The sequence below is a fragment of the Rhinopithecus bieti genome, unplaced genomic scaffold, assembly GCF_001698545.2.
Source record: "Rhinopithecus bieti isolate Rb0 unplaced genomic scaffold, ASM169854v2 scaffold_20101, whole genome shotgun sequence".
Lineage (NCBI taxonomy): Eukaryota > Metazoa > Chordata > Mammalia > Primates > Cercopithecidae > Rhinopithecus > Rhinopithecus bieti.
In genome coordinates this window covers 1,825,123-1,840,142 of record NW_016810242.1, presented here as the reverse complement: position 1 = coordinate 1,840,142, position 15,020 = coordinate 1,825,123, and the positions used below count along the sequence as shown (strand labels likewise).

The following is a 15,020-nucleotide window of genomic DNA, read 5'->3' as shown; positions in this document are numbered from 1 at the left end:
TATGAAGATATTATATAAATATATATATAATATAACCTTTTGGCTTGCTTTGTTTTATTTAATATTATGTTTTTGAACTATATCCACAGAAATATCATTCATTTAGTGTTGAAATGTGCAAATATACCATGCAGAGTTATTTATACATTGAATTCATCTACATGATCTCATGTGAGCCTTCCATTCACTATTATCACCCTCCCTCTTTTTCAGATGAGGAAACTCAGACCTTGAGAAGCTGCACGGCTAATCCAAGGTCATAAAGCTTGTCAAACCAGGCAAGGATGCAAAACTAGTTCTCTTGAATCTGGGTCTCAAGGTAACTGATATTAGCTTTAACAGCAACAAACAACAACTGAATTGTATTGGATGTCATCTAGAACCATTCTATGCACTTCATTTATTCAACAGATATTTATAGTGAACCTTATGTGCAAGCATTGCTCTAGGCACTGTGGAATCAGTAGCAAACAAGACAAACAAGGTCTATGTCCTTAATTATGTTTATCTTAGTTTATTAAGTCCTTAAAATACACCTATGTAAGTGGACATAATACCAATGTCCTAGAAAAAAATGAAACCACTTGAACCTCAGGGTGGTGATATAACCTGGTTGAGGTTACAGACACAGTAACTGGCCATGTCAAGATCCCCATGAGGATCCTCAACTCTCAAGTTTTGTTCTCCCCATGTTCTTGCTCTGCACCTCACAGCCACCTCTCATTGACAGGGAGGAATTCTGGGTCAGCTGGCTGCTCACCTGACTCTTCAAACTGACGGTTGTGAGTGGCCCAGGAGTCTTGGATCTGCAGCAGGCTGTCCTCCATGGCCTGGATGTCAGCATCAGGGCAGTTGCATTCAGGGAAGGTGGGGCTGCACTTGCACCAGCAGTCATTCTCCTTGCAGACGAGCTCACCCTCAGAGCTGCATGTGATGTAGCTGAGTGCTGCAGCTACAAAGCGCTCACGCAGATACTCAGGCAGCAGCACCTGAAGGCCTGGGGAAAGTATGTGTCAAGGAATCTCTGGGAAGAACCAGTGAGGACTCAGTTTTCCATGCCCAAGGCTGCAGGAACCCCAGCTGGGGTTCTGCTGACTTGTGCATCCTGGGTCCAAGCATGGTCACCCCAGGGCCTGATCCTGCTGAGCTGGTTGGGAGAGAAGGCTACTGCTGCCCCAGTGACAGATGGGGGAGGATCTGAAAATGCAGATGGGAACATCAAAGCCCAAGGCTTAGCCAAACCCCTCAGATCAGCCAAATTGAGAGTGTGCATATCATAAGCACAGGCTTATTGGCTACACATCAGCATTTCTGGGATGGGAACGGGAAGATGTTTCAGATAAAAGAAGAGCTTACAGCCCTCTTGGGCGAGAAAACAAGGTTTGATGGGCTTTTTGCCCTGCCTTCTGTAGCCATCCTCCTGTTTATAGCTTAACTGAGATTAGCAGTAGGCATCCTAGGACATTGTTGAATTCTGACCCTTCTGAGCCTTCCACCCCAGCCCTGATGACCAGGGAAGCTGTTCTGGTTAAGAGATAGGAACAGATATTGTGGGTATACAGTGTCCAGGCACTATGTTGAGTACTTTTTATATATGATTGCAAATAACATTTGTGCTCATACTGAGGTTTTTATAGGTAAGGAAATCCAAGCCCTAAGACCACAGTGACCTGCCCAAATCACAGAACTCATAGAATCTGCTTAGTTTCAGATCCTGCCCTTGTCTCATCAGCTAGTACTATATAACTGGGACTGCCTGTCCTATTTCAATAGGATTTAACTCTTAAGAAGATTTGAAGGTGGGATGGTGGTCAATGCCCTGAGATCAGTCATGCCGGGATAGATATGAATGGCTCTCAGCTCTCTTCCAATTAGCTTCTGATCTTGGATACAATGCACTAAATTGCTCTGAGCTTCAGTTTTCTCGCCCAACTGCAGTAACTACCAGTTTACCTACAGCAGAACACACTCCTAGTTGGCTTCAAGCCACTCACAAGGCGGCTGCTGGAAGCTTACCAAAGGATGAACAAAGGGTAGGCATGCCTTTGGATGCAGTCTGGGCCACGTTCGAGGTCAGATCTGCAGGAGGCTCCCCCAGTAGGGACATTGTGAAACCTTGTGCCAGGAAAGTGAGCAATATGAGAACTTCTGGATATGGTGAGCTCCTCTTTCCTCAAATGTCTGCCAGCTGTTTATTTTTAGGCCCTTGACCTTGTCCTTGGCAGGAAACCAGAGAACTCAAAGTATGTATCCCAGTCTCAGCAGACCTCAAAATATAACTTAAAATTGCCAGCAGCAGTGGGTGTTTGTTGTTCTTTCTTGAGGTCTACCTCCAATTCTGAACTGCCCCTAAATTTTCCTTTCTTGGCACTGTGCCTACTGTGGCATTTGAGTGGTTCTCCCCACACACCCCGTCCACATGCTTGCTTTCAGCACTCACCCTCTCCAAGTCCTTTCCTTTCACCTCCCCCATCACATCCCTCCTCCTCACCAGAACACTTCCCATGCTATAAAATAAGTGCCCCGAGAAATGTCTGCATGAGTGATGGGCTATAAAATTAAACAGCATAAACTATTCCAAATGAACAACTAGACATTTTGAACTTCACTCACTGCTACTTTCCAGACACAAACCCAGCCCATCCAGGGACCTCAGTGAAGAGGAATGCTAATTGCCTTAGGTAGCTCTAAATAAATGAGTTTTTAGTTCTCTTTCTTATATATTTCTTTATTCCTAAAGCATTGCTGGGTCGCATTTGACTCAGGTTGCCTGGAATTTGTAATCGTAGATCCTGGGTGAGGGTTATTGATTTTGTAATGCTGAGACAGTCATATCTTAAAAAGAGTACAATTCAGTTAGGCCATGAAAAAAATAAAGTTTTCCCACTGAATCAGTTTGCATAGCCCTGCCCCCAGGATGCCTGTGGGGAACAGAGAGCAAGAGATGCACATCTCCCCTGAGCCCCCAGCCTCCAGAGTTAGTGTGGTTTTCTTTCCCTTTTCTTTCACAGTTTTGCTTGTTCTGTCTCAAATCAAATTCTTATTCTTCTCAAACTCATCTCCTGACTTTGAATCACCCATTTGCAAGATCACAGACAGATAACAGAAAGCAGCGGCCACGTTCAAACTGTGGTTCCAGTAAGTAGTGGTTCCTCACTTTGTATAGTTCTTAGTTGAGCTGGATGGTAGTCTTATAACCACTCTGTAAAGGCCAGCTTTTCCTCAATGTGTCTTTGGGATAAAGCAGAAGGTTTTCTGGGAAATGAAGATCGTTGAAGTAGGTAAAGGCTTATAAGGATGGGTATGCTGTTCCTTATAGGATTGTGACAGAGGACTTGAGACGGAATGTGAAGTGGGATGATTGAGGTGTCATGTGATATGAGCAATAGGTCTGGGATATAGGGCAAACCATACCGGAAAGTTTCTTAAAACATGACGGAAAGTTGTTAAATACAGGTCCCAGAACTTGTGGTAGTGCTTGTCTTAAGAAAGGTTTGATCAAATGGAACAGGCAGAATTTTATCCTGCTATTTGATCTAGGTTTTTTTTTGTTTTTTGTTTTTTAATCAGGTGTGAAAGGTATGAAAACTATCACAGTGCTGCTTACCAAGTAACTGCACTTTGTTCTCCGGACTCTGTACCAGGACAGAACTGACTGAGTCCAGATTGTCATAGTTGCTGCAGCCCAGAGGACCGGTCCTGGTCTCGGTGACCTAGAGAAGGAAGGAGTAGGGAGTAGGTTTAGATAACAAGTGGAGACTCCCTTTGTACTTCCCTTCTCCAGCTGCTCCATCTCCAGCTCCACATCCTGTCCTCGACCAGCTACAGCAGTGATACGTGCCTTTTCGTACTTCAGAGGTAGAAAGTCACGTTCTTCCTTGTCCTGAGGCAGTGAGTGTCTGTTACATATGGCTAGCAGCAGCAGTTGTATGTAAGTGAGAGCCTTTCAGAGAGAGCCAAAGGGAATTTGTGTCTGGAAAGGCAGAGAATGCTGGAAAAGGAGTGAAACCTTAAGCTCGAGTCACCCCTTCTCCCTCCAGAAGAAGGCAAGAGGCCATATGTGGTCCCTGTCAGCCTGCTGGCAAGCCCAGCTGCATCCACTTGCTGTGGTACTCACAGGCTTTATGGATCCTAAAGATGAAAAGCACTAGAGAAATATGAGTTATGAGTATTAGTATTAGTATTAAACATTTAAGTCCCACCTCAGCACTGAGACGTCCTTAGAGAAAATCAGCCATGGGCTTACTGCATATTTTAATACATATATTAAATATACATAAACTCTTATAGCCATGTAATATTCCAAAACACCATAGAGTCATTTTAAAATATTATAAAGTTGGCCCATCAGTTTTCCCTGATGTTTAAAGTATAAGATGAAAAATGGGAAGCTTTAAATGCACTGAAATAATTATGTGATAAGAATGATGGGGACCTGAGGCCCTTTCTTCTCAGGATCTCTGAAGGCTTTGCCAACAATCAATCAACCAATCAACGAGTATTTATTGAGCAGCCACTGTTTAATTCCATACAATTCTTCAAACATTTATAGAGCACTTTCCTGAAGTTCATCATGGAAGCCCACTCTGACACCTCTGACCTCCTCTTCTGGTTTCAGCCCCCCCCTACTTTGCAGTAAGCACAGGAGTTGCAGTTTTGCATCCCTTTCTGCAAGAATGTGATCCATGTCTGGATCCTACACACTATAGGCTCCAAAGAGGGAAGCTCATATTTATTTTGCTCCCCATGTTGTTGACAGCAATTAACAGGTTCTGGCACATAGTAGGTACTCAATAAACAAGAGAATGCATGTATAATATGTTCCAGGCTTTTCAGGGTAGGGAGGTGTGTGCAACAATGTACACATCATGTACTGCATCCTCCAGGAAGTCATAACCTGTGGGGGAGTTAGGTGCATACACAGCTGACTGACAGACATCCAAGTCACGGTAGAAGCCCGCATCATGATGAGCTCTAAGGAAGCACAGCTCTAAACAGAGGGAAACAAGAGAGGAAGTAGCAGAAGAGGCACCATCTTGTTGGTCGCTAAGGAGAAGTAGGGAGTGGACAGGTGGGAAGAGAGGAAATGTACTACGAGGAAAAGGAGAAGGGACAGTGTGATCTCTGCAGCACACAGGCTTGGAAGTGCATAGTGCATGTGTCTAACACCCTGCCTTGTTACCATTGTGAATATGAAAGTGTAAGGGACATTCTTCAAGGGAGTTTAGTAGACCTAGGTTTAAAAAACACACATAGAGCAGAGTGATAAAGTGAGAGATTGCGTCATGCTGAGCAACAACAGTCGGGAGAGAGGCAGGAGGGATTCCTGTAGCTTGAAGTAATCCATGAATGCTTTATGAAGGAAGTAAGCCATGAATTCGTTTTCAAGAATGAGTAGGGGTGGCAGGGAAGGGAGGGGAAATTGAATAAAGAAGGGTAACTCCACACAAATACCAAGGGGTAGCAATAGGCACAGAGCCTGAGAGGCAGCAGGGAGAACTAGACCGAGGCCACGCCAGGGGCGGGGACAGCTTCTCTACAGTTTTCCAAATTCTTCCTCCAAGAGCATCCTACTTAACTTTCCCAAGAACTCACCAGAACAAATCTCATTACTATCACTCTCCAAGGAGGAAAGTAAGGTTCAGAGAGTTATAGTCCTTGAGACCACAGAGCTGATGAGTAGCAGAAACAGGATTCTAACTTTACAGTCCTCAGACTCCAGTTCAATACCTTTTTGTCTCCTGAGCAGGCAGGTCAAAGGACTGCAGAAAAGAGAATCTAAATCCTTTACATGACATCACTGTCAAACACAAGTATTCTAAACAGACCAGTCCACCCAAAATATTTTAGTGATCTGCTCTCTCCTCAGAATGTTAACATTGAGCAAAACAAATTATACTGACTTCAGATCAGTTTGATTATCCTTACAATGCAGACCAGGAAACCAAGGCTCAGATAAGTTAAATGACTTATTCCAGGTCATACAGTCACCTGCAAGGAGAAGATTTATTTGGCTCATTCATTCATTCTTTTATTTACTCATTTGTTCATTTAACAAATATTCAAGGAGCATCCAGAACTCACAGATGAATAGGACATAGTTATGGCCAGTAAGGAGCTTAGAGACAAGTAGAAATGTACTTAAATAATCCCAGTGTTTTCGCTGTTACACATGAGCCTGCCTCCCTCCACATGTGGACACAGGTGCTGAATCATGTTTCTTTATTGGGTGAGTGGGTGATTGACTACTGGTCAGACTGTACTTGGGAAGCGGAGGCAGCCTCATTTCAAGATGAAGTCTTCACTTTGTTTATGGTGTCGAACTCCCCCTATGAAGAGCCATGGCCAATGACTGTCCCAGCTACTCTGAGGAAGTTTGCCCCTCTAGGTTAGGGTGGGCTGAAGGACAAAGGTAGGACACAGGGATATGGTATTTGGAGGCTTGCCTGTCCCTACCTACAGGTAAGCTGGCCACTCCATCATCACTGGCTTTTCCATCCACTTACTCTTGACTTGGTCACTCACCAACCAGGTCCAGGAAAGAAGGAAGTTAACAAGCCTTAAGTGGGAATAAGATGTGACCCAAAGAGGAGGACAGGCCAGAGAACAGCCACAATAGGAGCTTTCCTTTCCTTCCCCTTCTCCCTCCCCCATCCCTACCTGCCACCAATGCATCTGCTCCCCACACCCCCTCCCCCAACCACCATCATCTTGCTCATCATGCTGGGCTATCTTTGATTCAATTTTCTGACCTTTACTCTGCTGTTTCTAAAGGTCAGTTCCACAAGAGGACAATCAATTAGGTAAGTCATTGAAAGGGTGTGAGTAACTTCACTTTAATTGTGGCACAAGGATGGGAATTAGGAGAAAAATAACATGATCCTTATGCTCATTTCCTGTTAGAGTGAAGAACCTGAAGAGTGAGGAAGGCCCACTCAAGTTTCACTAGTTCCCAAAGTCATAGTGCTTTTCATTGCTATTCTGCTCTGAGATGCTGTCTTCTACCTTCAGAAGTAAGGAGGTGAAAAGAATAGAGGGAGCTGGAGAGGGACCCGTTGCAGTTTTTGCCTGAGTACTGACTTGAGTAAGCAGAATAGCCTGAGACACCCCCAATCCCTCGCCCCAAAGTGAGGAAAACCTCAGCATCTCTGGAGGATTGTTCAAGAGAATCCTGCACTTTTCTCTGTAGAAGAGGCAGACAGCTTTGGCAGATTATAAAGAGAGCCTATACAGTAATGGAGAGTGCAGTTCACTCAGGCACACACTGTTCAAAGAATGCCTCAGATAAGCTTTCAGAAAGGGCCAATAATTGTGTGCTAACTGGTCTGTTGACAGAGACCATCCTGCCTTGAGAAAGCCCTGATGGACCTCAGGTTCATTAGCACGTCAAATTTTCCATAAATACCAGATCGTGCAAACCCTCATTACAGCCAGTCTCCTCTCCCCACCCTCCACCTTCCACTTCCAGGCTGCTCTTGTCCTACCTAAGGAGACACCTGCAAACTAAGAGCCGAGTGAAATGGGCTTCTAATTGTGAGCAATCGGGCTGGGATGGGAGAACAGAGCTGATAGTGTATGTGCTTAAAAGAGCTGCAAACTGAATCCCAGGCTGCTGCAGCGAGGAATTTGGACACGTCACTTTTAAGGAGGTTTTGTGAGAAACACTCTTTTTCAACCTGGGGTCCACCTGAACTTTTGTGTGAACTCCCTTCAGTCAGCTTGTGAGCATGTCAAGCCCTCCCCACCAAGTCCTTCCTCAGCCTTCAACTAAATACAGGGTGAGCTGTAATTTAGAAACAAGCCCCTTCCCTCCTTTGTGGCTCTAATCCCTTCTGGGGAATTATGGACAGGATGTCTATGTATACAGCCCTTCACAGTGTGCAAAGTGTTTGCATGTGCTCTGTATAATTTGGTGACACCCCAACCCTATGGCAGAGCCAAGAGTGACATTCACAGTATTTATCAGCAGGTAGAACAGAAGTGCATTGACTCATCAGAAGGGGTGGCATCAAATCCTTTTGGTTACCATCAAAAGGAAATCTGGGGGCTACAGAAGGGGAGTAAGTGTGGTTAGGGCAGTACATGGGGGTTGGAGTGAAGACAATTCACCAGCTGTATAGAAGTGTTTCAATATTTTAAAACCTGATGTAACCATATCAGTTGAATGTAAGCCCTGTGTGCAGGTGAGTCAGATAGTTGGTAATATGTATCATGGATGAGAGAAATAGAGTTCAATGACTTCCCAAGGTCATAGAAATAGACAGCATCAAAGCCAAAACCAATCCCAAGTCTTCTTACTTGAGTAAGTTTGTTTCCCACTAAACCATGTAAGTCTGCCTTCACCTCACCACATGCCAGACAACACTCTAAAGGGACCTGGAGCTGTGTATCTGCCACAGAGTCTCTGCTGCTCTAAGACCTGGTGTCATCGTGGGTGTACGTGTCAGGAGGGAGATAGGCATGTAAACATCCTCAATGTAATTTGACAATTTCTGCAATAGAGGTGTGTGCCAATTCGGGTAAACCTTCCAACAGAGAGGGATGTTCAGTGAGGTCTTAAGGAATATATTAAATAAACAAAAAGGTGCGTATGTCCATGTTAGTGCAAAGAAGTTGCTAAGAAAGGGTAGTAAGTGCACATCTTCTTAGGGGAACAAGAAACAGGCAGATATACTAGAGAACTTTTCTTCTACCAAGGCAGAGTAGGTAAGCAAAATCCCCCGTCCCAACTCCAGCCACCTCTCTCAAGAGTAATGAATGTGCTGGAAGCCAGCTGCTGAGGCATATTCATAGAGGGAGGTAGGTGGCAGGTACTGTAGCACCAACAAAAGAATGTTAGCGAGGAAGGATGTGCTGCTGTGTGTATTGGCCTTTGTTATATGGATCTATAAGTACTAAGTGTGTGAGAGCAAAGAAATGTTCCCTGGCAGAGAACCTTACTGCCAGGACAAAATGGGCAAGTCAATCCCATAAAGTGAGCAGAACTGTGGGGTGGGATGCCAACACACACCTTTGCTCCTTAGTCTAGCAATGGGTCCTTGAACAGGCCACATCAGGTCTCTAGACCTTGCTAAGTTATGTAAATATGAAAACTTGAAGAGATGAAGGTTGAAGAAAATACAAAATCATCCTTGTCTTTTCATGGTTTTCTTCCTAGGGGGAGAACCCATTGTACTCCCAGACAGAAAAAAATTTCCAGATCAGTCAGCCCAGTGGAAGTTGAACATTCATCTCACTTTCAATGTGTTCTTGAAGAATCTCCAAAAAGTGGCTTCCAAGGATGATGACCTCTTTGAAGAGACGGGCAGTGGCTCTAATTCTGGAAAGTACATTCATAGGCACTATAAAAAATGTAGTTTGGGATGTCTAACCACCTTTCACTCCACCACCCACAGACTTTGCTTAAGAGGTGGGTCCAGAAAGCCATAGTTAAGACTATGCAAGCCCAACTCTTTGTATTAAACTAAGGGTAGACTCTGAACCAGATTCTTTCTCAAGAGAATTGAAAACTATGATGCTGAAAGAAAAAATTTAAAAGGTGATTGTAGATACTCATAAAATTCAAATAATAAACAATTATAAGGCACCTAAAATATGCCAGGAACCGAGGACATGGCAATGAACAAAGTAGTGATCTCTGGCGTGGTGGCATTAACCAAGAGATAAAACAGAAAAATATTCAGCAGAGCCAGAGTCAACTCCATAGCAAGCCGAAGTTACATGTAAGTTAAAGTCATCGAGGTACAGAAAAGTATGGAATAAATAAAAGATTTCCAACTAGGGAAGAAGGAAGATGACACAGATGAAAAAGTAGTGACATGTATTTCAACAAAAAACAAAAAGAATAACCTGAGAGTATGACCATACTTTTCCAAGTTCCATGTGCCTACATTAGATTTAGTGCCTAGTCCTTGGAGAGCTGTAGTATTTTTCACCAGAGTTCTCTTAAACTATTTTTATACTCAAGCTACCTTGAGTAGATTTCTGTTTCTTTCAACTAAGCATGCTTATATGTACTTGCGTACACACTGAGCAGAAGAGCCTAATCTATGTGAAAAATGCCATGTCCAGGGACTCATTCATTAATTCAACAAACCTTTACCCATTGCCCACAGTGTGGGAAGCTCTGTACTCTTATTGGGAAATCATAGTGAACAAGACCCAGCCTCTTCCACAAGAACCTCATCGTCTTATGTGGAGGTCATTGTGTTAGCTGACATATGTTCAGTTTTACAGTTCAAATGATATACCCTATAAAGGAGGCATATGTTTGAAACCCTAAAGAGGGGCATTTGACTATCTTGGGAGTTAGGAAAGGCTTCACAAAAGAGTTACCTTTTTAAGCTGAGCAAAAAAGCGTGAATAAGAGCCATTCAGGTGAACAGACAAGCATTACAAGTAAAGCAAACAGCAAGTGCCAGGAAAGTGAGATATGAGAACATGGCATAGTTGAGGAAAGCCTGATATTTAGGTATGAATGGTTTACACAATATGAGTGGAAGGTGAAGAGTAGAGCGGGGAGTACGGAGGCTGAGAAAAGTACCAAAGGACTGGTTAAAAATGAAACTAGAAAGACAGCAGAGACAGATTTTCAATAGTCACATAGTTTAGTTAAGAACAGGAATTAATCTTTTTCACACTCCAACAGTGCTATGGTTAATACTATCTACACTTTCTTTTTCTATTATTTATTTATTTATTTTTGAGACGGCGTCTCACTCTGTCGCCTGGGCTGGAGTGCAGTGGCACAATCTGGGCTCACTGCAGGCTCTGCCTCCTGGGTTCATGCCATTCTCCTGGCTCAGCCTCCCGAGTAGCTGGGACTACAGGAGCCCGCCACCATGCCTGGCTAATTTTTTGTATTTTTAGTAGAGGTGGGGTTTCACCGTGTTAGCCAGGATTGTCTCAATCTCCTGACCTCATGATCTGCCCACCTCGGCCTCCCAGAGTGCTGGAATTACAGGCGTGAGCCACTGCACTGGCCTACACTTTCTTATTAAACCTCATGGAAAACTTCAAGATAGAAACTGTTCTAATTGTACAACAATTTTAGGATGAGTAAACTGAGGTTCTGAGAAGTTTGGCTTGTTCAAAGTCCCACCATGAACAACGGCAGAACTCAGATTCTTGGGTTGGAGCCTATGTTCTTTCCATTGCATCACACTGCCACCCAGGATGGGGAACAGTAGTTTGGGCTCTGTCCCATGTACAGTTTGGGGCCACTGACAGATTTTAGGCAGGGAGTAATACGATACAATATGATATGATGATTTGCACTCATGGTAGCAACCCAGAGGTTGAATCAGGGAGAAGAGCTGAGAATAGAGATAGGAAAACTACTTAACAGGATAATGTAAGAAAATCAGGTAAGACTTGATGAAGTCCTAGATTAACGAAATGGCAGTGGGCATGAAGAAGGGACAAAGGGCATGTTGAAGACATATGCAAGAGAGTCATTATATTGCCTAGGTTTTCTTCTATGGTTTGTATGGTTTTAGGTCTTATGTTTAAGTCTTTAATCCATCTTGAGTTAATTTTTGTTTAAGGTGTAAGGAAGGGGTCCAGTTTCAGTTTTCTGCATGTGGCTAGCCAGTTTTCCCAGAACCATTAAATAGGGAATTCTTCCCCCATTGCTTGTTTTTGTCAGGTTTGTCAAAGATCATTTGTCAAAGATCAGATGGTTGTAGATGTGTGGCATTATTTCTAAGGCCTCTGTTCTGTTCCATTGGTCTATATATCTGTTTTCGTACCAGTACCATGCTGTTTTGGTTACTCTAGCCTTGTAGTGTAGTTTGAAGTCAGGTAGCATGATGCCTCCAGCTTTGTTCTTTTTACTTAGGATTGTCTTGGCTATGCAGGCTCTTTTTTGGTTCCATATGAAATTTAAAGTAATTTTTTCTAATTCTGTGAAGAAAGTCAATGGTAGCTTGTTGGGGATAGCATTGAATCTATAAATTACTTTGGGCAGTATGACCATTTTCATGATTTCGATTCTTCCTCTCCATGAGCATGGAATGTTTTTCTATTTGTTTGTGTCCTCTCTGATTTCCTTGAGCAGTGGTTTGTAATTCTCCTTGAAGAGGTTCTTCATATCCCTTGTAAGTTGTATTCCTAGGTATTTTATTCTCTTTGTAGCAATTGTGAATGGGAGTTCACTCATGATTTGGCTGTTTGTGTATTATTGGTGTATAGGAATGCTTGTGATTTTTGCACATTGATTCTGTATTCTCAGACTTTGCTGAAGTTGCTTATCAGCTTAAGGAGATTTTGGGCTGAGACGATGGGGTTTTCTAAATATACAATCATGTCATCTGCAAACAGAGATAATTTGACTTCCTCTCTTCCTGTTTGAATACCCTTTATTTCTTTCACTTGCCTGATTGCCCTGGCCAGAACTTCCAATACTAGTTAAATAGGAGTGGTGAGAGAGGACGTCCTTGTCTTGTGCTGGTTTTCAAAGTGAAGGCTTCTACCTTTTGCCCATTCAGTATGATATTGGCTGTGGCTTTGTCATAAATAGCTGTTATTATTAAGAGATATGGTCCATCAATACCTAGTTTATTGAGATTATAGTGATAAATCAAGGAATTTAAGAAAATGAGGCCATTAAAGAGTGAAGAAGTATAAAGTTGGTCAGGTCAAGGAATAGGAAGGAACATAAATGGGATCTTTAAATTGTAGACCCAATGCCTACCTTTCATTTTCTGATATGATCCATTTTTCTCCAGCTTTGACACAGTCCACCACAGGACTAAATGGGGAGAGAGGCTTTCACAGAGTTCTGTCTTCTTGGTAAAACCTACTCCATGCCACAGTGACTTCTAGGTGGCATTGAGAGCCAGCTTGAGATTCATGGCCATAATTATAACATGAGACCACTCAGCATAGTTGTAAGTTTTATCAGCTACATTTAGCAGTTCATGTACAGGAAGGCATGGAATAGATGGAGAGTTGGATTTAACCAGCATATGTGTGTGTACATGATGAAAGATAAAAGAGGGAAGAGAGTTAAGAGTTAAAAAATCACATCATTTTAAACTGTCTAAGATACTAGTCTCTCAAATGTACCCTACCTTCCTGTTAATAGAAAGTCATCCTCATCTCTTCTACTCTCACTCCAAACTCTGTACATTCCCTAATCTCACCTCTTCTCTTCAGTTAACTTCCACTGTGCTCTCTGGATCTCATGATCAGTTCTTAGCAAAATCCCATATAATCTCAACCACTTCTCAAGAGTCCACTTTGCCTTTCGGTTCTAACCACAGTGTAGCTGACCCTGAGGACATGGTTTCCCCTGCAGCCTTCTCCAGCAGTGGCCATCTCATTTCCCACCCCCCATGCTCCTGGGCATGGAAGTAAGGAAGGTGTTCCCTTGTGATATCCTAACACTGTTCCTCCATCCTCGCTAATGATCTCTGGCTCCTTTGAAGCCAGAACCACGGGACTCTTAGTACCCACTAGCCATCCTCATTGCAGTTTATTTTTCTTGTTACTTCCCCTCATTCATTTCCATTAAGTGATTACAGAGGGAATGCAGTTACTAATAAAATTAGGTTCCAGGGCATAGTATTCCTTCTATAATCTCAATATTAGGCATCACCCAATCATACTTGCTCTAGTCTCTTTCCCTAATGAATTGTCAAACCTACTTAGACTTTTAACCTTTAGACCTGACGAACTTTTCACTTTCTAGCATTCCTCAAAGGCCTCTTTTCATTCACTGACTGAATTATATTCCATGGTCCATTACTATAATCACTCCTTTGTGTATATTCTCAACTCTCTTCCCTCTTTTATCTTTCACCATGTATGTACACACATCTTGGTTAAATCCAACTCTTTGTCTATTCCATGCCTACCTATACATGAACTGCTAAATGTAGCTGATAAAACTTACAACTATGTTGACTGGTCTCATGTTATAATTATGGCCACCGAAGCAGGCTCTCAACACTCTTAACTCTTATTCTCAAAAGACCATTTCATAGATTATTTTCCCAACTGTTCCCTTTTCTTCCTTTTAGACAAAGACTTTCCTTCTGTTTCACCTAGGAAATCAAGAAGAAGCAGCCAATCAGAAGAAAACAGTGGCATCTTCTCACCATGCAACTAACATCCTGCTACTTTTGTCCTTGTGCCCTCTGCATTGCCTCCTGTTTCGAAGGATGAAGAGCTCAAGCTCCTGGGTAAGAACAACCTCTTTGCTCCTGCGATTATCTTCTGTCTCTCCTACATCATCACTTTCTTTCTCCCTCTCTACGGAGTTTTTTTTTTTTTTTTTTTTTAGACAGAGTCTTGCTCTGTCACCAGGCTGGAGTGCAGTGGCATAATCTCAGCTCACTGCAAGCTCCGTGTCCTGGGTTCAAGCAGTTCTCCTGCCTCAGCCTCCCAAGTAGCTGGGACTACAGGCATGCAGCACCATACCCAGCTAATTTTTACATTTTTGGTAGAGATGGGGTTTCACCATGTTGGCCAGGATGGTCTTGATCTCTTGACCTTGTGATCTGCCCGCCTTGGCCTCCAAAAGTACTAGGATTACAGGCATGAGCCACTACGCCTGGCCTATGGAGTTATTTTAATCACTATATCAATATGCTGGAATAGCTCCCATCTTAAAAACAAAAACACACCCTCCTGTGACCCCACATCGCTCCCCAGTTATCACTTGTTTTCAATTTGCCTTGAAAACAGCAAAAGGATTGTTTCTACTCATATCTGATTCCTCACTTTGCTTCCTTCCTGGAATTTTCTTCACTCGGCCTTTTGTACCCTTCATGTACTGAACCACTCTTCTCCAGGTTACCAGTTACCTCCATGTCACAAAACTGAAGGTCAAGTCTCAATCTCCACCTTAGTGACTGCTCAACAGCCACAGTTGCCAGTTCCTTCTTTTGTGAAAAACATTCTTCACATGGCTTTGTGAGCCCACTTTGGTCCTCTTCATACTCTCTGTTCTGTCTTAGTCTTCTTGGTTGGATCCTCTCTTCTTCCCCCTTTCTGAACATTGGAGTGCTTCACAA

General features: G+C 43.0%; 1 protein-coding gene across 1 annotated transcript in view; it reads right to left on the bottom strand.

Moving 5' to 3' along the window:
* BRINP2 (BMP/retinoic acid inducible neural specific 2) overlaps positions 1–15,020 on the bottom strand; it is a 110,537-nt gene that overhangs the window by 5,494 nt on the left and 90,023 nt on the right. The window contains exons 5-6 of the mRNA XM_017891703.1: positions 3,608–3,713; positions 761–997 (exon numbers count right to left, since the gene is read on the bottom strand). Coding sequence (XP_017747192.1) covers positions 761–997; positions 3,608–3,713 — 343 coding nt within the window. The remainder of the gene's footprint in view (positions 1–760; positions 998–3,607; positions 3,714–15,020) is intronic.